Source organism: Ursus arctos, unplaced genomic scaffold, assembly GCF_023065955.2.
Source record: "Ursus arctos isolate Adak ecotype North America unplaced genomic scaffold, UrsArc2.0 scaffold_1, whole genome shotgun sequence".
In the NCBI taxonomy this organism is placed as follows: Eukaryota; Metazoa; Chordata; class Mammalia; order Carnivora; family Ursidae; genus Ursus; species Ursus arctos.
This window is the reverse complement of record NW_026622763.1, coordinates 49,036,267-49,059,245: the sequence shown is the minus strand read 5'-3', so window position 1 is coordinate 49,059,245 and position 22,979 is coordinate 49,036,267. Positions and strand designations below refer to the sequence as shown.

The window sequence follows — 22,979 nt, the reverse complement described above, 5'->3', positions numbered from 1 at the left end:
ATCATTGGAAGTATACAAGGGTAAATATGCTATCGTTGAGATAAGAGATGAAAGCTTGAACAGATGCTTGCCCTGGAGATGAATAGTAGCAGACTTGAGATATCTCCTTAGGAGATCAACTTGATAGTAGTTGGTGCTTGCCTGGGAAAGGCTAGGTGGGGTGAGAGAGATAGAAACTCCAGATTTGAATACCTTGTGGATATCTAGATAGAGGTACAGAGGACATGGTGGGGTTTTTTAGATCAGATCAGAGAAAAATCTGGGAGGTTCTCCTGGTGCCTCCAAACTAAGTGAGGAAAGATCCCCCTATACGAGATGTGGTAGAAAGACAACATCTCAATTTATCTTGGCCATAGATTCCTGGAAAAGCTCCTCTAAGGCCTCCTGAGTAGTAGCCTCAGCTTTTGGATTCTATTAAGCTCTATGAAGGAAGGGACCTTTTGGCCAGGACTTAGCAGAATGCCCAGTATATGTCCTCCCAAATAGTATAGATAATAATATGGTATTTTCCCAAGAGCACAGAGAATATCAGAAGTGACGGCGAGATGGAGAGAAGCCTAGGCAGTCATACTTCAGACTCCTGGTGCAGTGACCTTCTGATGTCCCACCCTTCCTCTCTCCCTCCCTTTCTCCCAGGTCTTGTGCTTTTGTTGAGACTATACCTTTATATTCCAAATATTCCACTTTCGCATTTAGTTTTAAAAGCTTTAAAGTTTGCTTGGGCGAATATATTTGGTTTTATTTTGAGATGGTACCATATTCGGTAGCATTCATTTTAGTAGAACACTTTTGGATTGAATGAAACGGGTTTGCCAATGGTAGTTATTTGGAGAAATGAGCCAAGAACTCAGGTCTAGGTAAAACAAAGGACATAACACCATTAGGTAGACCCAGCAACACAACCGGAATGGTTGGAAGTTCAGCAAAGCAGGTTCCTGCAGATTTTAAAGATCTTGGCAGCCATGGAGGCTGGGAAGATCAGGGAGCAGCAGGCTAGACATTTTTAAAACAGTGAAACGAAGCCAGGATCTGGGAATTCAAGGTGAGAAGGAAGAGCCCCAGCAAACAACGTTGATGAACTTCAGCTCCAAGGACAAGCTGTGCAAGGGTTCCCTAACACACAGGTGGTTAATTGCAATGAGAAGAAATCAGAGACCTAAGGTGAACTGTCACTGGGGCTAGGACAAGGATGGAGATGACTTGATGGGTAGATAGTGACAATAGTTTAGATAACTTTGCCTGAGAATTCTTATTCTTGCTGTGATTTTCTTCATTTTCATGAAAAAAGGATGAGTGTATTTTTCCCTTAAAATAATGACATATATGTCCAGGTGAGCTGACACCATTGGAAATCTGGTTTTTCAAAGTCATGAATATGTTGTAAATGTGAAAGAAGGAGATTACCTCATAAACAGATGTTTCCAGAAAGGTAAATTAAAATGAATAGAATTACTGATATCTTCAAATGGGTATGGTTTCATGCAGCAGATAATTAAATATTTTCTTCACAATAAATGTGTGTGCACACATGCATGCTTGTGTGTGTGTGTGTGTGTGTGTGTGTACATGATGTAATTTTCCTGGCTCTTTCACCCTATATTATTTAGCAACAAATATTGAATTTTGACACTTGAGGCTTTTTCACGTGAATCTTCTACCAACCTACGTGAGTGATACTGGGTGTTGGCATCTGGGGAGGCATATGTGCAGAGAACTTGTTTTTGGAAGAGGTGTGGGTCCAGGGTCAGTCCAATTTAGGACCACAAATATGAACAAGGAGCAGACCTGCTGTCACTGAAACCGTAGGTCAAAGAGTCTTAATTTAGCTCTCTATCTTCACGGGGCTTCAGAGACACCTCAAAGACGGGCTTTCCAACCATCTTGGATGTAAGTTGTTTCAGATATTCTGGGTCTTGTTGTATTTACAATCACCATAATAAACATCAATACCCTACATTTTTCTTCTTCGGAATGACTGGTTACTCTGTTGTCCAGCTTTCCACAGGCAGCTATGTAGGCATCAGTGTTCATGGTGGCCTTGAACAGGCTGTTCACCCTCTGCAGCTCCCTCTAAAACAGGCAGGCTTGTCTTGGGATCTCCCTCCCTCTACTTCCATACTTGTTTCTTCTTTTCAGTCCTCTTGTCTTTCTGCTCTTTCCCTACCCTCCTACTTGCAGTCCTACCTAGTGTTTCTCTGCTCCCCTTAGTTTATACCCGTCACGTGACACTTCCTCACCCTTCCTTCTCCTGAGACTCCACAGCTTACAAAACTGAGTTCCAGTCTTTCACAGTCTTCTTCTCAGCAAAATAACACATCCAATCCACTCATGAAAGTATTCTACTTATCTCTGAACATTTTGATACGGGACAAATAATTAACATTCTGGAGTTCAAGGGGTGGGGGCTGGGAGCATGAGGCTGGCAGTGGTAGAGATCATTTTGGGTGGGAAAGGCCTTCAATTTCCCTTATATCATACTAAGCAGGCAAACCCTAAATATTGGGCAGGTGCCATCCCGGCCCTTCTATGGGGTAGGTCATTGCTGCCCTTTTCAAAGAAGGCTTAAAAAGGGACCCTGGGATATTGCCAGTGTGGGTGGGACCCCCTCATTTATCAAAAGAAGCGTGATCTAATTGAGTCGGGATTGGATTAGGTAAGGAATGAGACCAAAAGGAGACGTGTCCTTGAAAGCAGTCAATCTCATAGCCTGGGGGCAGACATTTGCTGTTGGCTGAGTCACACCGCCTTGGGATTAGCCAGCTCTACTTTCTGTTTCAACAATAAAAAGTCTTGCAAAACTGCTGGCATGTGAGACAGAGGTATCCAGAAGGTCTTGGCGTCTCTTCCAGCAGCATAATGGGTCTTAGGGAAGACACTCGTGAGCGCGTGGTCCATGCACTCCACCACCAGGGAGAGGTCCACGTTCACAAACGAAGTCGTGCCTTTCAGCTTGTCTAGACCTGTAGAAAGAGACAGAAGTACATTTACTCTTTGGAAGAAGGGGAAAGGGACTGTGTGAGGCCAGGGTGTAAAGGGGAGGATGTGTGGGCATAAATTTATTTTTAATTCGCTGTTATAAATTGAGATCCCCTGTGGTGGGTTTCTATCTATTCCTCAGAAAAGGATGCAGCAGTGCTTTCGTTAGACCCCTGGCTCTCAAACTTGAGTGGGCAGCAGAATCTCCTCAAGGGCTTGTTGAAACCCAATTGCTGGGTCCCACCACCAGCTTCTGACTCCGGAGGTGAGAAGTGAGATGCAATCATTGCATTTCTATCGTCTCCAGGGGACGCTGTTGGTGCTGGTCCAGGCACTGAGAAGCACTACTTTAAGGTCATAAGGGAAAGATACTATAAAGTCTATGAGGCCCCTGAGCCAAGGAGTTAAAGGTTTGACTCCAAATTTAAGGGAATACCGTATGTATAGGAAATGGGGACGTGCTGTGTGCATGTACGTGGGTGTGCATGTGAATACAGTGTGCCTCTATGATTGGTTGAATAAAGAGGGAATCATCCCCAAAGTCTTGACTCAGAAAGCTGCACATATCCCGGTGATCAGGCAGATGAAATGCTTGAGTAATGAGCTATGATAGCTTTAAAGCAGCAGGTATTTTATCAGAAGATTGGTAATGGCTCAGAGCATTCCTTCCGTGCTCTTAAAGCATAGCTGAGTTGTGTCTTCTCAAGAGAAAATCTATGATTTTAAATCTCCCTTTCAGCTTCAGGCCCCCGTAGCGACACGTTGTTCAAAGAACCTAACTGAGATGACCTAATAAGTCTTACCGGCTATTTTAAACTTTTACAACGACAGGTTGGGAAATGAAGGGGTGAGCTTAAATTCACGGTCTGCTTTGGAACTGTGAGTCTGGCAGATGTCCAAGTCCTGGTTTGGAAAACAAATAAAAACAACGGTGCAAAATTGGGCTCAAAGCCTTTTGGTACTTCTGAGAGGGGACAACTGAGCCAGGGGCCAAGTCAAAAATAATTTTGAGGTGGAAGTTGATGACATATTCACAGGCATTTAGAAAGTCTCAGCGTCAATATCAACAGAGAAATCTCTTGTAAATGACGGATTTTCTTTCTTTTTTTTTCTTAAGATTTTATTTATTTATTTGAGAGATAGAGACAGAGATAGCAAGAGAGAGTATGAGCAGGGAGGAGAGGGAGAAGCAGGCTCCCCACTAAGCTGGGAGTCCAAAGCGGGGCTCAATCCCAGGACCCTGGGATCATGACTTGAGCCAAAGGCAGATGCTTAACCGATTGAGCCACCCGGACCTACTTAGAATCTTCAGAGTTCGTAATGAGTGAGAAACAGAGTATTTAACTGCAGTGGTTCTCAGCATGATAGCACTGGGAGGTTTGTCAAACCAGACGTTCTTGTTGATACGTGTGTGTATGTGTATGTGTGTGTGTATGCGTGTGTGTATGTGTACCCACGTGCACGCACAGGTGGCTGGGGGAGTCCGTCATTCTATAAACCTCCCCAGGTGGATGTGACTTGGCTCTTGGCTCCACCTCGAAAACTCCCGGCGTTGAACCTTGCCACAGTTGGCTGTCTCACCAAACCCACCGGTGAAGAGGCAGGATCAGAGTTTCGAGGTTAGAGTGACACAAAGTTAGGTGGGGCCTGTTTGGCTTAAAGCAGGAGCTCAGTAAGTGTTTGGGGAATGCCGACTAAGCTTGAAGCAGGACCAGGAAGCTTGAGCTGGAGGTGGAGCCCGGGTACAGGAAGTTCCACCAGCTCTTTGATGCCCGTTCCCATTACAGTGCAGGGCCCAAGAATAAATGGCAAAGTCGGGCTGTCTGGGTTCCAGCCTAGCTCTTCCACTTACTAGCTGGGCTGCACTGGGCAAGTTGCTTCTCTATGCCTCTGTTTCTAGACAATTCAGGTAATATCTACTTCATAGGGTTTATTTGGGCATTTTAAATGAGACAGTCCACGTAAAGCACTTAGAATGGTGACAAGTACCAAATGTTCACTATATGTTAGTCATCATACTCTAATCTATTATTTCTCCATCCCTGACTCAATCTGACTTATGCTACTTCCCCTTCCGTCTCCGCCCCCCATGCATTCCTGCTCTGGAAAGCTTCCACCCAAATAATTCCTTCCTGGCCTTTAGGCCTTACTCAAACCTGACCTGTCTCATAAAGCCCACTTGACTAGCAATGCCTTCATCCAGTTCTGAATTCCTTGGGCAATGACCGTCTAGCACCCGTTCTGGGTTATTGGGTTCTGTCTAAGAATTACAGGATCGATTTTCTCGCATGCTGCATAGTCTCATTGTTTTATAATCTCGCTTGGTTGTTTTTTCTCATGAACTAGACTGTAAGCTGGTTAAGGGTCAGAGTCTGAGTCTAGGTATTTTGTAAGCTCCATAAATCTTTGAACATGTGAGTGAGTGGTTGGTGTTTACCAAAAAGAGGAGACTTGTGTAGAAGTGAAGACTGTGGGCTCCAGTCTGGGCACAACCAGGAGGAGTTGGACAGCTCTGGGTAGAACATTCACTTTTCCAAGCCTCTGTTCACCACTCCCATGATTCTTTTGAGGAGTAAATGATAGAATTCATGAAGCTCTTAGTATAGAACTTGGCACTTGGTAAATGCTCAGTAAATGTTTGTAAACAAAGTAAGAGATGGCACTGGAATGAATAGCGATCTCTAGACACATTTAAGATCCCTAGTGGTATATTATTATGAAAACCTTATTTTTTCATTTATATTTGAGTCTCCTTCATGTTGCCTATGACACTGAACCCCAGAGGAACCCTGGGTCCACCCAGAGACTTACTTTTTTCAATGTAACCTTCTCCATACTGTTGTTTGATATCTGGAGACAGATGTTTCCAAATGGCCAGTTTTTTTTCAGTGGCTTTAATTGGATCTGATAATTCTGTTTTGAATAATCCTGGTTCAATACATGAAACACGCACACCGAAAGCTTTCATGTCCCGTCTGTGAAAAGAACGCATTGATGATGTTTAATCCAGGTTTGTTCGGGGAATGTTTGCTATTTGGGTGATTGTTTTCTTAGGAATTTTTTCATGGGCTCACACAATTGGGTGCGTTGGAAAGGAGTATCTTGTTCTATACTCTCAGTCTGCAGTGAGGAAGCTGAAGTTCACGGTGGTGAAGGCTGGTTTAGTGGCAGAATGGGAAAGGGATCTGGGTACACCCACTTCTAGACTAGTGCTTCCCACTAAGCCATACTTTCTCATTAAATTGACAAGCAGTCAGGTTAAGGACAGGTTTCTTCTCAGTATGCAAAATACCTCATGGGGAAATGGAGTAATGATTGGCCTGGATGGACAAGTCTACCTCCATTTTAAAAATGTGAGGACATTGTGGGACAAATGAAGACAAGGTGAGGGACACAGTGTGACAATCTCTGATGTGGCTCACCTGCTCCCTATGCTGCTCAGTGAGCTCTTTCATTATGTGGTCTCAGAAAACCAAAGATCTACTGATTTCCTGGGCAACGAGGTTTTAGGGGAATCATGATGTGCTCCCTCCTTTTAAAAGCAAAACAAAGAATTGCAAGCCATCATATGAATAATTATTTCCTAAATTTAATGTATATTTCCACCAAGGATCTTGAAGGAAGTAACTACTCATTTTATACAAGTCTTTACCGTACAATTTTTAAAGAACTCCACCAATGACCTTAAAATGTAATTTACCTTAGGTTCTGCTTTCCAGCAATGTGCCTATTGTTTAGTTTGCAGTGTACTTGACCGAAAATGCAAATTAGCTTGATTTTGAAAGATTTTGAAAAGTATGTTGCTTGCATTAAAATTATTAAAAAGTTATTGTCTGACTTAATTTTCTTTACTCACCTATCTTCTGAGCTCCTTTGGGTTTTGGAAAGTATTTGGGAAGATTTGTCTCCCCATCTGCTAGTGAAATAACATATAATTTAGGGACGAATGGCTTTAAGTCACCCACCTAAGTTTACCAGGTAAGCCAAACCAGTATGAAACCAGTATGAGTGCTGGGCAAATACAGCTTTAAAGAGTCCCAGCCTTCTCCCAGTGGGACCATTGTCTCTAAACCCTGCTATTTATAGAAATTCTGGAGCCACCACTGCACTGTGGCCTGCACGCACAGTACCATTTCCAATACCAGTTCCACAATTTAGAAACAACAACAACAACAACAACAACAACAACAACATTCCTAATTGGGTAATTTCAGGCATGGTATAGCTGCATCGCACACACACAAGCCCTTCAGTTGAAATCCCTTTTTAAAAGTGGTTATTAGTCTCCAAGAGGGTGGGAAGAAACCCTGTTGCTTTTTGTCTCTCTCTTTCCTCCCATCACGTGGCCCCATACCCAGCACACATGTGGGAAGTAGTTGGCAGAATGGAGTAACTTCCAGCTGGAGGGCAGTCCCAGGAAACAAGAGAGAACTGGAAAGATCACAGAGAAGAGCTCAGGAAAGTGACCCCATAACAGTGTTTATGCACTGCACACGGGCCTGTGTGGATCTGACTTAGAGAAGCAAAGTCTGGGACCACCATCTTCCGTATCCCAGACTGGCTACTGTGTGGTACATCTGCAGACCAGATCTGAAGAGCACCGCAAAGTCTTTAAAAATCAAGCAAACGTTGAAATCTCAAAGTACAGAATGATGGTTAGCAACTGTGACCTGAATGCAACCTCATCAAATGTCTGCTAAAACAAAAATATTGGGTTGCCTGGGTGGCTCAGTCATTTAAGCGTCTGCCTTCAGCTCAGGCAGGCACCGGTCCTCCCTCTGCCCCCCCCCCCCACTCATGCATGTTCTCTCTCTCTCTCTCTCAAATACATAAATAAAATATTTTTAAAAAAACACCAAAAAAATCAACCTTCTCCATAGGACTTAAAAAAAAAATCACAGTAACTCATATCATTCCAAATATTCAACATCAAAAGAACTGACACATTCCAAATGTTCAGCATAAAGAGAACAGGAAAATCTCAACTCACATGGGAAAAGACAATGGCAGATGCTAATGCCAAAGGACACAGGTGTTGGAATTATCGAAGTCTTTAACACAGCTGTTATACAAATGCTCCAAATACAAAGGAAAATACTCTTGAAGTGAATGGAAAGTTAGAATGCTTCCCAGAGAAAAGAAAAGACAAAGAAGAACCAAATGGAAATTTTACACTTGAAAAATACAATAACCAAGATAAAATATTTTTTGGTTGGACTCAATAGCACAGCGATGATGGAGCAAAGTCAGTGAATTTGAAGGTGGACCATTAGAAATTATCCAATCTGTACAGCAGAGAGAAAAATGAGAAAGCAAAGAGAACCTTAGGGATCTGTGGGACAAAACCCAAGGTCTAACGTTTGTGTTACAGAGTCTCAGAAGGAGAAGAGAAAGAATGAATTGCAGAAAAAAAAATGTTTGAAGAAACAGTAGCTGAAAACTCATCAAATTTGGCAAAAGACATAAACCTATAGATTCAGGATGCCCAGTGAAACCCAAATTTTATAAATCCAGAGAAATCCATGCCTGTGGGCACTGAGTTGGGGCCTTTGTTTGCTAAACAGGTCCTTTGCTTTGAGCTCTGGGGTTCTCTGATAACATGAGCAAAAAGATGTGGTCAGTGCTTTCTTGTGTGAGCAAAATCTTCACCTCTGATTAGTAAATTCCTGCTCTGAGTTTTTTTGAAAATGAAGTATCAGAGGAAAACTGTCTTTCTTGTCCTTGGGGTGGGGGTGGGGATGGGAAGGTTATCATCCATTTAGCTGTAGTGTCTGAAATGTATGGAAATTTGAGTCTGGAACTTTCAACAAGAGGGGGAAAAAAGCTGCACAGCTGAGTCATTATTTTGTGATAGTTACATTTACTTTACCAGATAATTTTCAACTGAGGGTTTAAATAAGATGACTGTTGTGTCTGCAACTGACAGTTACACCGATGGAGAGTTCTACCCTGACTTAGGCTCTCTATATGATTCCCTAACTATTTAACAAACTGACCTGTGAATATAAGTTCACCATCACTGTCAGCATCATGCATTGATGCAAAAAGTAAAAAAGACTTGGATAGACTTAGGTTCAAATCTCAGTTCTACCACTTACCAGCTGGGTTACCTTGAAGTTATTTAATCTCTTTGTTTCAGCAGTATTGCCTACAAATTGGGAATAATTTAAAGCACTAAATAGAGTGTCTAGTACATAATAAGCATTCAGTAAACAGTAGCAGCTATTATTTCCTAAAATGTCAAAGTTTGCTTTACCTTAAGCTGTCATTGAAGCCTTCTACTGCATATTTGGAAGGAGTATAGCCCCCTCCACTAAATGCCAGCCGACCTCCAATGCTGGAGACATTGATAATCCTTCCTCGAGCTTTTTTGACCAAAGGAAGCAAATTTAGAGTCACATTGATGAGTCCAAACAAGTTCACTTCAATAGGTTCTCTGTAGTCCTCCACTGTCAGCCAGTCGGTGGGAGCCAGCACGCCGAGAACACCGGCATTGTTGATCAGCCCCCAGAGACCTAGAGCAGAAAGAAAGGAGGTGTGATAGAAGCCGGCACCTCCCCGGGCGTCCTTGATGGACATACAGCCCCTGCCTTTCACGACACTGCCGTTTCCTCCTCCTAACCACACTCCTGCTTTGAAATGCTTTACGGTTTTGGGAAGGAACTACTCTCTGAGGGGCTAGGAGGCTAAATTGAAATAGTTGAAGCTCTGTTACTGGAAGCCAATTTCACAGTAACTCTATTTCTGGTTCTGAATGTAAAATACTGACACTGTCTGAATGAGCCTTTTGCTTTTTTATCTTAGATGCAGAACAAATTGGTCTATTTTTCCCACTTGCTAGATTGCAAAGCCAGAGATTATTTATTTATAAACTGCTTTTTACAAAGAACAATATCAATCTACTTCGCATCTATTTTTGGTAAAAAAAAAAATCTAGTCACCAATTGTTTTATTTTACGGTGGAAAACATTTAATATTGTTAAAATGGTTTGGAATTCAAGCGTTAAAAACTGTCTGGAGCCTTACTAAACCATTGCTTCTGAGGTTTGGGGTCCAACTATATGATGAAGATGGGATACAGAAAAATCACATACACTTTTTTTTTCTTTTTTGGATTCTAACGTCTTCATTAGTGAGAATATTTCAAACTTCATTCAAGCCAATACAAGTCCTCTCGTTTGGAGTGCTGCCATCTTAGCAGAAGCTGGAGGCAGAGTAAGGTCCAATGGCTTACTACTCTACCACGATGATGCAAGACACCTTTACCCAGATTCTCAGGCTATTTTCTATCTTTCCCATAGAGAATGTGTGAGTTCTGGAATGGTTTTGTAGTGAGAAGTGGGTCCCAAGTGTTCACACGGCAATTTGGGGATTCCTTGCATGATCTCTTGTAGCCCCAACTTCATTTGCTGTGAATGTGGCTAAACTAGAATTTCATGAGAGAAGAGAAGGAAAAGTCCATACCTCCAACTCAGTTCTCAATTCGCCCACTGGGACTTACGACTGAGGACAACGTGGGCTGTGTCTCTCCTGCAAACAGCGAGCTTGCAACTCAAAACTACTGAGGGCTCTATCTTAAGAACTTTCCAATATTCTCCAGTGCCATAGCTGGTATTTAGGAGACATTTTCTTGAAAGGCCATTTAAGATCCAAACACGTTTTATTTAGCTGTAGCTACTCCACAACACCCCCTCCATTCTTCCCACCCCCACAACACTCACCTTTTTCCCCAACTTGATTTTTCACCCACTGGGCCGTCCTCTTGACATTCTCCGGGTCAGTGACATCCAGAAGCACAGTGTGAAGCCTTTCCGAGGTTTCTGCCTTTAAAGCTGTTGATTCTGATTCAGTCAGACAGGCAGCAATTACATGAAATCCTTTTTTATCAAAAGTTCTGGCTGCCAAATTTCCAAAGCCTGTGTCACACCCAGTTATAAAAATGTACTTATCAGTGATGTCTGTAATCTTTAGTTGTCTTTTATAATTCCATAGAAAACCACAAAGGATTAGGAGGGCTAACAGCCAAAAGAACATTTTTTTCTCCTGTATACGATAGGGACTCTCCTTTCTTGAACAATAAAAGAAGTTGGTGACCTGAATGTTCAAAATTAGAAAGAAAACTCAAATTAGAACCATCAAGGTGCTATAACCCAAATTGATAAATTGCAGATATTTTAATGCATTTGAGTGAATAGTTAAAAAAACCAAAACAAAACTATTATTTGGCTAGGAAGATGGCCACTTAAGTGCTAAACCATTCCTCTAAAGTAATGCAAAACCTAACTAAAACATAGCCAGAGAAAGTAAACGGGAGAGAGGTGTCTTGGCAAAGCTGACACAAGTCTTTGGGTTGACGTGAGTGAATGTATGAATTCATCCATCTGAAACATAGACTGTCACGGTAACATCTTGTCTCTTCCTACTTCATGAAATTCAGGAGTCGAATAGGAAAATCTATTAGAAAATGCTCGATTCCAATTGATTGATTAGATTGTTGATTATTTTTATACTGTCAGGCAAAGTAGTTGCCACTATGAAAATATTTCCAAGTTGGTTTCCATTTTCTTGTTTTCAGTGGGTTACTGTCATCCTTCAACCCAACTCTGAGACCATCCCAACTCCGTGCAGAGAGTATGCGGTGCACAGCCCCCGGGAGATCGTGGAGAGAGGGCGAGATGAGTGGGAAGAGACTGAAGGATGGTGGCCAAAAGCACAGCACTCCAAACAGAATCAAGAAGCCTCCGATTCTGTTCTCTTTGGACACTAGCTTTCTGTGAGAAAAAGAATCACATGACATAGGACAAAGGAAAACACAAGTCTTTCTGGAAAATTGTGAGGCTTTGACAGTAAGGGCAGCAGGATGACCTGGAAAACTAATTAGTCTGGGTTAGAGGTGGCCCAGGGCCTAAAATCAAACGGGTGGAGGGTTTCCTTTCTCCATTCCTCAGAAGGCTACCACTTGCACTTTCCCTCAGCATGTATATAACCTTTTTATCTTTTCCTAAATAAAAAAAATATATATCATTTCACGTAGGCTGACTATACCAATATAGAAATATCACAGTTGTTTTGGATTAAAAATAAATGTTAAAGAAAGAATACTACATTAATTTTATAGTTCTTAAAAAAAAAAAAAAGGTGGGGCTTGATCTCATGACCTTGAGATCAAGACCTGAGCCAGATGCTTAACCAACTGAGCACCCAGGTGCCCCTATTAATTTTATAGTCTTGACCATTTAAATGCATACGCCATCTTAAAAGTCATACTAATTATTATACAATGTTTGGCTGCAAAATAACAGTTGTGAACGAATCAAGCGATTATATTACTGAAAACAAGTGTGATGCTAATTTGGAAGTGCAATATCAAAAGTATCACTGGGTGAGACTTCAGACTATTTTGGGATATAAAATCCCATATATAAGGGTGCCTGGGTGGCTCAGTCGTTAAGCGTCTGCCTTTGGCTCAGGTCATGATCCCAGGGTCCTGGGATTGAACCCCGTGTCAGGCTCCCTGCTCAGCGGGAAGCCTGCTTCCCCCTCTCCCTCTGCTTGTGTTCCCTCTCTCGCTGTGTCTCTCTCTGTCAAATAAATAAATTCTTAAAAAAAATAAAAATAAAAATAAATTAAAAAATAAAATCCCATATATATCACAATGTTTGTCATTTACACAGACAGCCAATACTATCACTTTTATCTTGGGTACAATAAATAATAATAAATAAATAAATAATAAATGAGCCAGCTTTCCCATAGTAGGAAGTGAACAAGAACCGTGGCGGGGGTGGGGGCATTTGCCTGCTTGCTTCAGGTCTGAGCATCATGAAGGCTCAGACCTCCTTGCTCAGTCATTGGCAAACCAAAGGAAAGAGATCATTAGGTCCCACCCCACATAGGACCGGCCGTGGGTCTGTATTGGCTCTCTCTGCCTTTGGAAGCAAGAGGGGTCACAGAGAACATCACCTGTGGGAAAAACCTTATTTCCTTCCCTTTTGACGCAGAAAGTTTCCTTGCTTTGCCCTATGTTCACACATATCTCGGCCTTTGATCTAGATTCACCCTGAGAATCGAGAGGGGCCCTGAGTGCTTCATAGAGGACAATGGATAAGCCCTGGAGTTCAAGTTCAGACCTCACAGATGCTTCTGGAATCATGACGATTCATGGACACTGTGAGTACTTGCAAGGTCAAGCAATTTTATAAACTTTGGGCTTTCTTTTTTCTTTTCTTTTTTTCTTTTTCTTTTTTTTTTTTTTTTAAAGATTTTACTTATTTATTCGACAGAGATAGAGACAGCCAGCGAGAGAGGGAACACAAGCAGGGGGAGTGGGAGAGGAAGAAGCAGGCTCATAGCAGAAGAGCCTGATGTGGGGCTCGATCCCATCACGCCGGGATCACGCCCTGAGCCGAAGGCAGGCGCTCAACCGCTGTGCCACCCAGGCGCCCCTCTTTTCTTTTTTTCTTAAACAGGTATTTCCTGGTTTTTCATTTGAGCCATTAAAAAAATTGTTCATGATTTTTCTGCTTGTAAAAGTAACTTATGCTCATGGTAAAAAAAAAAAAAGGCAAATACAGAAAAAATTAAAGAACAAAGTAATGATGATCACATTTGACTCTTAATATTTTTGGTACATGTTTTCTTCCAGTTTTTCTCCTGTATATGTAAATATTTCTTTCCCTAATAAGGAATACAAACATACACACAGATAGAATTATACACATACACTCACGTGCACACACACACACAACTTTGTTTCTACTGCTTTATAAGGAACAGATTATTGCAGATAAAAAAATAACTCAGTGTAATATATCTTCTTCATTTCTCAAGGAAATTTTGGGCTCTGCTTTCATTTTCTTCCCGGCAAAAGATCTTTAGCTGAAGAAAGAAGAGGTAAGAGAACTGTCCATTGAAGAAACTAAGTCAGAGGTAAATATTAAAATATGATAGGTTTGAACAAATTGGTTGATTCTTTTGATATAGCTGTGCGTATTTCTAAAGCAGTCAAGTTTTTAAGACGATCATGGCTTAATAATTAGGCATAGTTTCCCAAATCTTTCCTGTGTAGCAGTTATTGATTTGTGGCAAATTAATGTCCATGTGGTAGAATTTTCCCTTCTCAAATATATAAATACATAAGAAAGTGTATAATTTTGAGGTGTAGTGTTGATGTAACTACCTGTTGGCAAATTTCATGTTTAGATATTTTAAGGAAATTTCATACTTATAAATTCAATTAGTATAGTGTTTTGTTCAAGTCTAGCCTCAGTAAATTCAATAATCGAATAACTAAATGTTGAATTGTTTTCTAAATGGATTCTGTAGCCTTCATTGCAATCCAAAGCTCATGGAGTTATTTGAGGAAGGCAAATGCTCATGGGGTTTAATGTGTCCTAGATCAGAGAGTAGAAACTTTCTACGTCATCATGTTTTGCTGGGGGCAAGCGGAAGGGGAGGAATAGTGAAAGAATGGTTTGCATTTGTGAAGCATTCTACACTGCATTTTTACATATAGATTTCATTAGATTCTCTCAACAGACTTTTGAGTTAGAGAGGGCACATTATTTGCCTCATTTTATACAAGAATTAATATGCCAACTAATAAATGTAAAAGAAATGATGGAATTAGAAAATCACCATTTGGCAACTATAATAGTAACAATTATATCAGGCAAGAATAATCAATGGACGCTCACACTAGTAGGAGAAATTCTGTTAAGAACAATTACAGAATCTCAAAAATATCTCCTCCTAAGATATGTACTAATTAAAAAGAGAGCAATAATAATTTCACAGTGAAATCTGACAGATACCACCTTAATCAAGTGCTCCTAGTTTTGGGACAGACCAACACCATGTGCCTCCTGCTACGGTGCCCTGGGAAGGACACAGCAGCATTTTCACGTATAAATGGAAGCTAATCTTTTTTTTTTTTTAAAGATTTTATTTATTTATTCGACAGAGATACAGACAGCCAGCGAGAGAGGGAACACAAGCAGGGGGAGTGGGAGAGGAAGAAGCAGGCTCATAGCGGAAGAGCCTGATGTGGGGCTCGATCCCAGAATGCCGGGATCACGCCCTGAGCCGAAGGCAGACGCTTAACCGCTGTGCCACCCAGGTGCCCCTGGAAGCTAATCTTGCACAAAGACATGTCTCCCAATTCCACACAGTACATGGCCTATATCTTTAAAAATGTCAGCGTCATGAAGGAAAGGAAAGACTGAAGCCTGCTCCAGATAAGTGGAGATTAAAGAAATGTGATAAACTCAATGCCATGTATGGTACTGGACCAGAAAACCATTTTTTTCTTTTGCCAGAAAGAACATTATTTGCTCAACTAGTGAAATTTGAGTAAGATTTATTGATCTGTTAAATACTATTTCATTCTCAATAAATATTAATTTCTCCATTTTTATAATTTACTGTGATTATGTAGAAAGTGTCCTGCTTTTAGGAAACACACACTGAAGTATTTAAAGATTAATTAGCACCGTATCTTCAACTTACTCTCAAAGTTAAGAAAATAGTAAGAATATTTACATAGATAAGTAAACCTACTAAGGAAGCAGTCTAAGTGTCCCTTGATAGATGAATGGATAAGGAAGATGTGGTTGCCAAACCACAAACAGGTGTTTGCTGGGGCAGTGGGGGGGGGGGGGGGGGCGGTAAATGGGCTAAATAGGTGAAGGGGATTAAGAGATACAAACTTCCAGTTATGAAATAAATATATCCCAGGGATAAAAGGTAGAGCATAGGAAACATAGTCAATAATGATGTAATAACTTGTATGGTGATAGGTGCTGAGCAGTTTATAATGTATACAAATGTCAAGTTACTACGTTGTACACCTGAAACTAATATAATATTGTATACCAACGATACTTCAATTAAAAATAAAACAACAGCCACAAAAACCCCACATACATATGGATATAAAGAGAGAATGACAATGCAAATGTGGTAAACATTAATATTTGGGGATTCTGGGTTGTATTATTCTTTTGACTTTTCCATACGTTTGAAATTATTTCAAAATAAAAAAGTAAAAATTTGGCAAGTAAAAATAAAGCTTTTTTTTTCCCCCTAAGAAAAGGCTTCATTAGCTCCAAAGGGGTTTCATGCATGAAATAAGTAACAACTCCAGCACTCTAGGATCTAGTGACCTTGGACTTCTACTCTTTGGTAAGTTCACCTTCACAATCACTAGAGAAAAGCAAAAACTCAAACCAAAACAGTCAAACACCCTCCTCCCTCCTCATGCTCTCCATCTCCCCCTTACTTCCTCTTTCAATAGCCAAACTCATTTTTCCTTGGTGACAGGCAACAGAGCGGAGCTTTTTCGTTGTAATGGATGAGCTTACATTAAAATTGTGTTATCTTCATTAAGTACCCCTCTGGGCTGAGAGTCATTTCAGATGCTGGTGTCCCAGTCTGCAGCCTAAATCCAGGGGTCTACCAACTCTGACCTAGAGTTTTATATAGCCTGTTCTTACTCCAAATATTATTGTCCAAAAAATACTGGATCTTCTTCAATTCCTAAGTTTCACATTCCTCTAGGTCATTGGATTGAGTCAATCACAAACCAACACATACTTACCTTTGACCTCTATTTTAGCCAAGACTCCATGTGTTGTCATGTTTCCTAGCAGCAGCTCTTGGTCAGAGTCATTGGGAACATGAACCTGTACACAGAAGCTGATTGATGGTCAATTGGTTCATCGACCACCGAGAAGTAAATGAATGACTGTAACGACTATGGCCGCCTCAACCATATTCCGCCAGCCTGGCCGCCTCCGCATGGCTCCTTCGTCCTGATAATTCAGAGACTTGGGGCACTGACCTTGGTTGCTTGGGCTGTTTGCTTATCTGCTTTGCCTTCTGGTTTATCTCACAACAAAGTGCTTAGCAGGGGTACACATCACTTGGCTCAAGGCAAGAGCCCCTCATCTGTAACAGCCTTCTTAGGACCCAGTGGCTGTGAGCCTGTGGGCTCATCAAAGCCGAAGACAGAGTTGGGGAAAGCAGGTCTGCAGCCCCCACACCGCAGTGCATGAGGACTGGTGCAATCCTAAATATGCATCCTCTGAACTGGGCCTGGAGACTGTTCCAAAGCCAAAATAAACACTAGCCACTTTGCTAGTAAAAATAAATGTGGGAAGCAAGGACTGAGGCCGCACACACACACACACACACAAACACACACGACAGCAAGGCAGGGGTTAGGAGTCCAGGTCTCAGAATCAGGCAGGTAGAGGTCCAGTCCCAGCTCCTCGATCATCAGAGGTCTTTGGGCAAATTATTTATATTCTCTTAGCCTCCATTTTTCTAGCTGCAAAATGGAAATAATAACGTCTCTGTTGGAGAGTACCTGGTAAAGTAAAGACCAGTGCCCACTGTACAGGAAGACCCTTATCATTGCGGTGGGATCTGTCACGTTCACTTGTGAGGGGCCCGCTCTATGTATGGCTCATACTTTGGCACGGCTTCCTCACTCGAGGTACTTTTTGCTATTTGGGGTGAAATTTTTTGTTTTGGGGTCTGTCCTGTGCATCAAAAGATGTTTAGCAGCACCCCCAGCCTCTACCCCTGGGATGCCAGGAGCACCCCCTCCCCAGTTGTGACAAAAAAAAATGTCTCCAGACATTGCCAGATGTCCCCTGGGGGGCAGAGCGGCTCCCAGGTGAGAACCACTGGTGTAGAGCTTCCTTGTGTTGGGGGTCCGGAACTTCATAGTAGCAGAACCATTTTTCCGGAAACTCAGCCATTAGTTCTTCGATAGTGCCACATTGATGAGAGTTCATTAATTTATTTTTTATGGCCTTACCAGAAAAGTTTTATTACTTATAAATATAACTCATATGCTGCTACTGTAAGTATTAGTTTCTGTGATTTTTAAAAAGTGCCTTTTTTGGGATGCTTGGGGGGCTCAGTGGGTTAAGCATCTGCCTTCAGCTCAGGCCCTGATCCCAGAGTCTCAGGATTGAGTGCCGCATCGGGCTCCTTGCTCAGGGGGGAGCCTGTTTCTCCCTCTGCTGCTCCCCCTGCTTGTGCATGGTCTCTCTCTCTGACAAACAAATAAAATCTTTAAAAATAAACAACTTTTAAAAAGTGCCTTTTGTCATCAGGAGGAGAGGAGGCATTGAACAAAGCCAAATTTAAAAATGACCAAGTTAGCACTCACAGCATTTGTGAGGCCTAAATTCTGGCTGGGACTTTTCAGTTAGGGCCACTACAGGTTCCTCTGGGGACGCCCTTCCAGTGGGTTGCCGGCTGATTCTACAGAATTCAGAATATGCCCCTAGAAAAACCATGGTACTTGGGATTCCCAGTTTACCAAGTCAGGAAGGCATAGTAGTAACTGCTATGACTTCCCGAGTGCTTGCTGTATTCTAGGCCCTCTGTTGGGATCTATAAACACTCCTTATTTAAACCTTACAGTGGGCACCTGGGTGGCTCAGTAGGTTAAGCATTTGCCTTCGGCTCAGGTCATGACCCCAGGGTCCTGGGATTGAGGCCCTCATCAGGCTCCCTCTGTCCCTCCCCCACCTCGTTCTCTCAATCTCTCTCTCTCTCTCTCTCAAATAAGTAAAATAAAAAATAAAAAAAATAAGGCTTACAGTAAAATTATCTCCATTTTATAGAGAAAGAAACAAATTCAGAAATACAGTCTAATTGTCTCAAGATAGAATCGTAGTGCTGTTTTGAAGACTGATACCCGGGCCACTTGGATTTGGCTGTTCTTCCTTTCCTGCTCTGCTCCACCGCCACCTGGATTCCCACTCAAGCCTGGGAGTCTGGGCTATGCATACACTTCTCTACAAGCGCCAGTACTTGCATAATCCTTGGCATTAGGTAAATAAATGCTGTCGAAGGAAAGAAGGAAGAGAAGAAGGAAAAAGTTTCAACTCTAAGCCCAGGGTTCTGGTGATAACTGGATTAGTCTTTGAGCCCTCTGAGTCATCAGACAAAAGGATAATAATTGCAATATAATATTCACACTTCCAATTTAGAGAACTTTAAGAATTTTTGAAAAGTGTTCGAGAAATATTTATCTCATTTAATTGTCAAAATATTTCTGCAAGCTAAGTATGGAGTAGGTATCATACAGAAAGTCATTAGCCAGAGAGCGGCTAGAGCTCCATCAAGTTCTCATCTCTGAACTCCGAAACCGTGTAGAAGGAGAAGGAAGAATGGCAAAGAAATTAATGCGTTGTCAGTTAATAGGAGGAATGAATATACTTTATCAAAAGTCTTGATCATGCCCCACAGATTCAAAAGGAACCAAGAAAGGAGAACTAATTGTGTCTTTCATCTGCCATGCAAAAATGCTTAAGTGTAAGCATGTGTTTGCAGCTATGGGAAGCTATTGCAACTCGATTACTATCCTTTCTCACTTCCGCTTTTTTAAAAAACTTTCTGTACCTGGGTGTCTTTCCTAGTAAAAAATAAAAAATAAGATCCTTTGATTTCACTTCTCTTATTCATGTTCCTCTGCCCTTTAAAAATAAGTGACAGTTATCAACAAACAAAAAGAACTGAGAATAACGTCTTCATGTCTCAATGTCATGGTGAGCTCTACTTTCCATAAGAAATACAGAATTCTTTCTAAATACTTCCTCCTACACGACTTCATTTTATTTCTACATAATTCCATGAGGGGGCTTTGTTTTAGAAAGCAATAGTAAAACCAGTTGATCACACTGATTGATAAGAATTTGTAGAATTTTTACTTACTTTCAATTTGTGGCAATCATGGTCCAAGTTGGATCAACGACTAAGTAGTTTCTTAAAAAACATCAAATAGAGAGCATTTAGAAGTAGCTTTCTCAAATATTTTCCTTTTGAAGTTCTTTGAAGTTCTCTCGCACATCTTTCTTAATATTGAGGCATTGTGGACCTGTATGTCCTTACTACATTTAAATATTGTTAACCTAGCTAAGTTATACCGAATTCCTTTTTATTTTGAACTTTTCCTTGAAGTAAGAAGTTCTGTTTGTTTTTTTAACCCAAGTGAGCTTTCACAGATTTCTGCCACGCCTCTAAGAAAAATAGTTTGACCTAATGACACAAACAAATTCCTATGATGAATAAGTTACATTTCTGTGAGAAAGTGTTCAAGTTGGGCACCTAGAAATCTAAGGCCATTTTTTTTTTCAATGGAGCCAAGGGACCCTCTATGAAACATGCTTACATGAAGCAACAAATGCTTCTCTGAGGGTCTGAGTAAAATAATAGTAATAATAATAAAAATTACGATGCTGCTGATGGTACAGTTGGGGTGGTCTTCGTCATCATGGAAACAGTAACTTCTCTCACTCGGTGGAATAAAAACCTCCTCCACCAGTTACATTCCCTTGACTCCTGCTTCCTTCAGGAGGGAGGGAGTGTGTGGTACCCGGAGTGTACTTTGTGACGCGGAACCAGTGAGGCGTGGAAAAGCACGTGCTTCTCTGCACACTCATTCATTCAGAAAGTCTCCTGAAGAGATACGGCAGCCACTCCTAATGGAGGGCAAACCTATTGGACTTACACTTGGCATTTTTAGTTCTAAGGATAAAAGTTCCCTCTGATTTTCTTTTGTCTTCTCGCAAAACTTTCAAATTATAATTCACCATAATATCCACAATTATTAATTAATGAATTATCCTCCATTCCCCCACAGGTTGATTACTTTGCCAATAGGTTTCCTGGTGGTATTGGCAGGTTAAGAATTATTGTTAAAGCCACGCTCGCTTTACTTAAGAGATAATACATTGTATATGACTATAGCTTGTTATTACGAGGCTTCAAAGAAAGCATAGACGGGTGCCAGTCTGGCTCAGTTGGAAGAGCACGCAACTCTTAATCCTGGGGTCGTGAATTCAAGCTCCACACTGGGTATAGAGATTACTTAAAAAAAAAAAAACACTAAAAACAAAACAAAGAAAACAGAGTATGGAGACAATGTTACGTATAGATGCAGAAAGTGTGTTCAAAACTTCAGTCTATTTCTTTTTGTCTGCAGTTGTCTTTGAGCAGAAGGAAAGCTCTGAGGTTTTAATCTGTACCTTAAGAAAGTGACATTTGTTCTGAGGGTTTTACAACCAATTCCCCCTTTCCTCATTTGAAACGTATGAGATAATGATTTTTTTTCTTGTATTTAAGCATTGGGATTTGTTCTAAAAATTGGACACATTTTCAAATCTCAAAAACACAATAACGAAGACGATACAACGTTTAAATTTCATTTCATACAGCATCTAGCCAAGGATATTCTTAGAGCATCTAACATATGCCAAAGGATTCTGAGATAAATAAAGCATAATCATTACCTTTGAGCTAGGAGCTAGTAGTGTAGGGGGACATTTCAGAGCTATTTGTACAACTCAAGTTGATTTTTAATTTAAAAATATGTTTTATTTAAACTTTCCCCCCAACTGCTAAAAATCAACCCACTGAGGGAGTGGCACCACACCCCTATTTAAATCATAAAGCCTGTAACAGTGGCTGCCCTGGATTAAGTGGCCAGAGGCCACTAAACTACGCATTGTATTTGGGAGCCAAAGTGAAAACAGACTTGGACTTGGAGGAAAGCCCAACGTCTTCTTGGTAAAATGCCAACCACAGGATCATAATATGGAGAGTAAATATCTGAAGCAGCTTTATCGCTGTCGTCTTAGTATCCAGGAATCCAGCGCGCATGGGAGGAGGTTCCCTGATTCCTTCAGACCTAGAAGGCACCTTTCTCGCTCACCTTAGTGTGCCTGTGTGCATTCGCCTCAAGGGACGTCTGGTAACACTGGCAAAGCAGGGAGGCAAGCAGATCAGACCTACAGTTAGCTGGGAGCACATCTGTGGTTCCAGTAAGAAACTCAGCTAAGACTCCTACTCTCTCCGGAACCCCTCCCCCACCCAGTTTCCAGTTAATTACAAGATTTACAGATGGTGTCAAATAGGCATAGAGAGAATAACTAGATACAAACTTGATTGTAACTCTAAGGTGCCAAAGAACATTCGAAGAGAGACCTGGGGGGAGTTCCAGGCAAGGACCCGGGTGACACTGGGATCATGTCTATGGTAAGATGGACTCAGTGTCTATCACAGCCTTCTAACATTACTATTACTATTACTATTATTATTACTATTACTACTTTATAGCATGAAAAAGGACTTGATTAATTCTGCAAGAGTGAGGAGAATCAAAGGCAGTTTGAAGACTGACATGAGAAACGGAGGGATAGATGACAGAATTCAGTCACTGGTTACCTTACTGGCGGTGAACTGGAGTGGCGAACTGTTGGGGACCGGCTGGGTGGAGGGCGGTTCTGTGCGCTGTGCTGAGGAAGGAAGGATTGAGCCACCTGACCACGCCGGTCCTCGGAGGTGGAGATTCTCTGGGCTTCCGTCAGGCCCTGAGTACACACATGTGTGAAGAGTTCCTGGGTTCCCGCCTTGCTCTGAGTCACTCTTGTGTGACACTGGCTGACGATTAAATCTCTCTTTAGTGCATGAAGGAGGCCAAACAGCTGTGGGTCATGTGTTTTTGGAGGAATCGGTAGTACCTTCAGTAAATTGGATTTAACAACTTTCAGGAGGGACTTAAAAAGGATTAATAACATTCCTTTCACTCTGAGCGCAATCTCTTGACAAAATTCAGCAGTTGAAATAATGTAACATGGAAGCGTTTTGTAAACTGCCCCATGCATTGTTTTAATCAATTAATTTTGAATTATGGTTACTGTTCATAGTCTCTAGGGTTTTGTTTTTCTTCCTGTTAACATGTCTGTGCTGACTGAATACCGCTTCCCTGCTAAGAGAGTAGGTAGGAGATACCAGTCTTGGAGGATTCTTTTTCTCATTTTTTTTGAACACTGATGAGCAAGGAGATGAAAGCGATTCGATGCAATGAGGTTCTGTACTTATCTATGAGTCTTAATTTGTGTTTGAAGGTATGACAAGGAGATCTTAATGAAGTGGTCTCTGGAATGGAGATCACTGAGAATGGGAAAGAATCCCCTTCCCTG

At 41.4% G+C, this 22,979-nt stretch overlaps 1 protein-coding gene across 1 annotated transcript; it reads right to left on the bottom strand.

Moving 5' to 3' along the window:
* Positions 1-1,418: 1,418 nt before the first annotated feature.
* On the bottom strand, positions 1,419-22,440 carry DHRS9 (dehydrogenase/reductase 9). Its single transcript, XM_026492609.4, has 5 exons — positions 22,222-22,440; positions 10,698-11,070; positions 9,233-9,491; positions 5,788-5,951; positions 1,419-2,960 (listed from the first exon to the last, which is right to left on the bottom strand). The coding sequence occupies exons 2-5, from the start codon at positions 11,008-11,010 to the stop codon at positions 2,737-2,739; spliced, it is 960 nt and encodes a 319-aa protein (XP_026348394.1). The 5' UTR covers positions 11,011-11,070; positions 22,222-22,440; the 3' UTR covers positions 1,419-2,736.
* Positions 22,441-22,979: the final 539 nt, after the last annotated feature.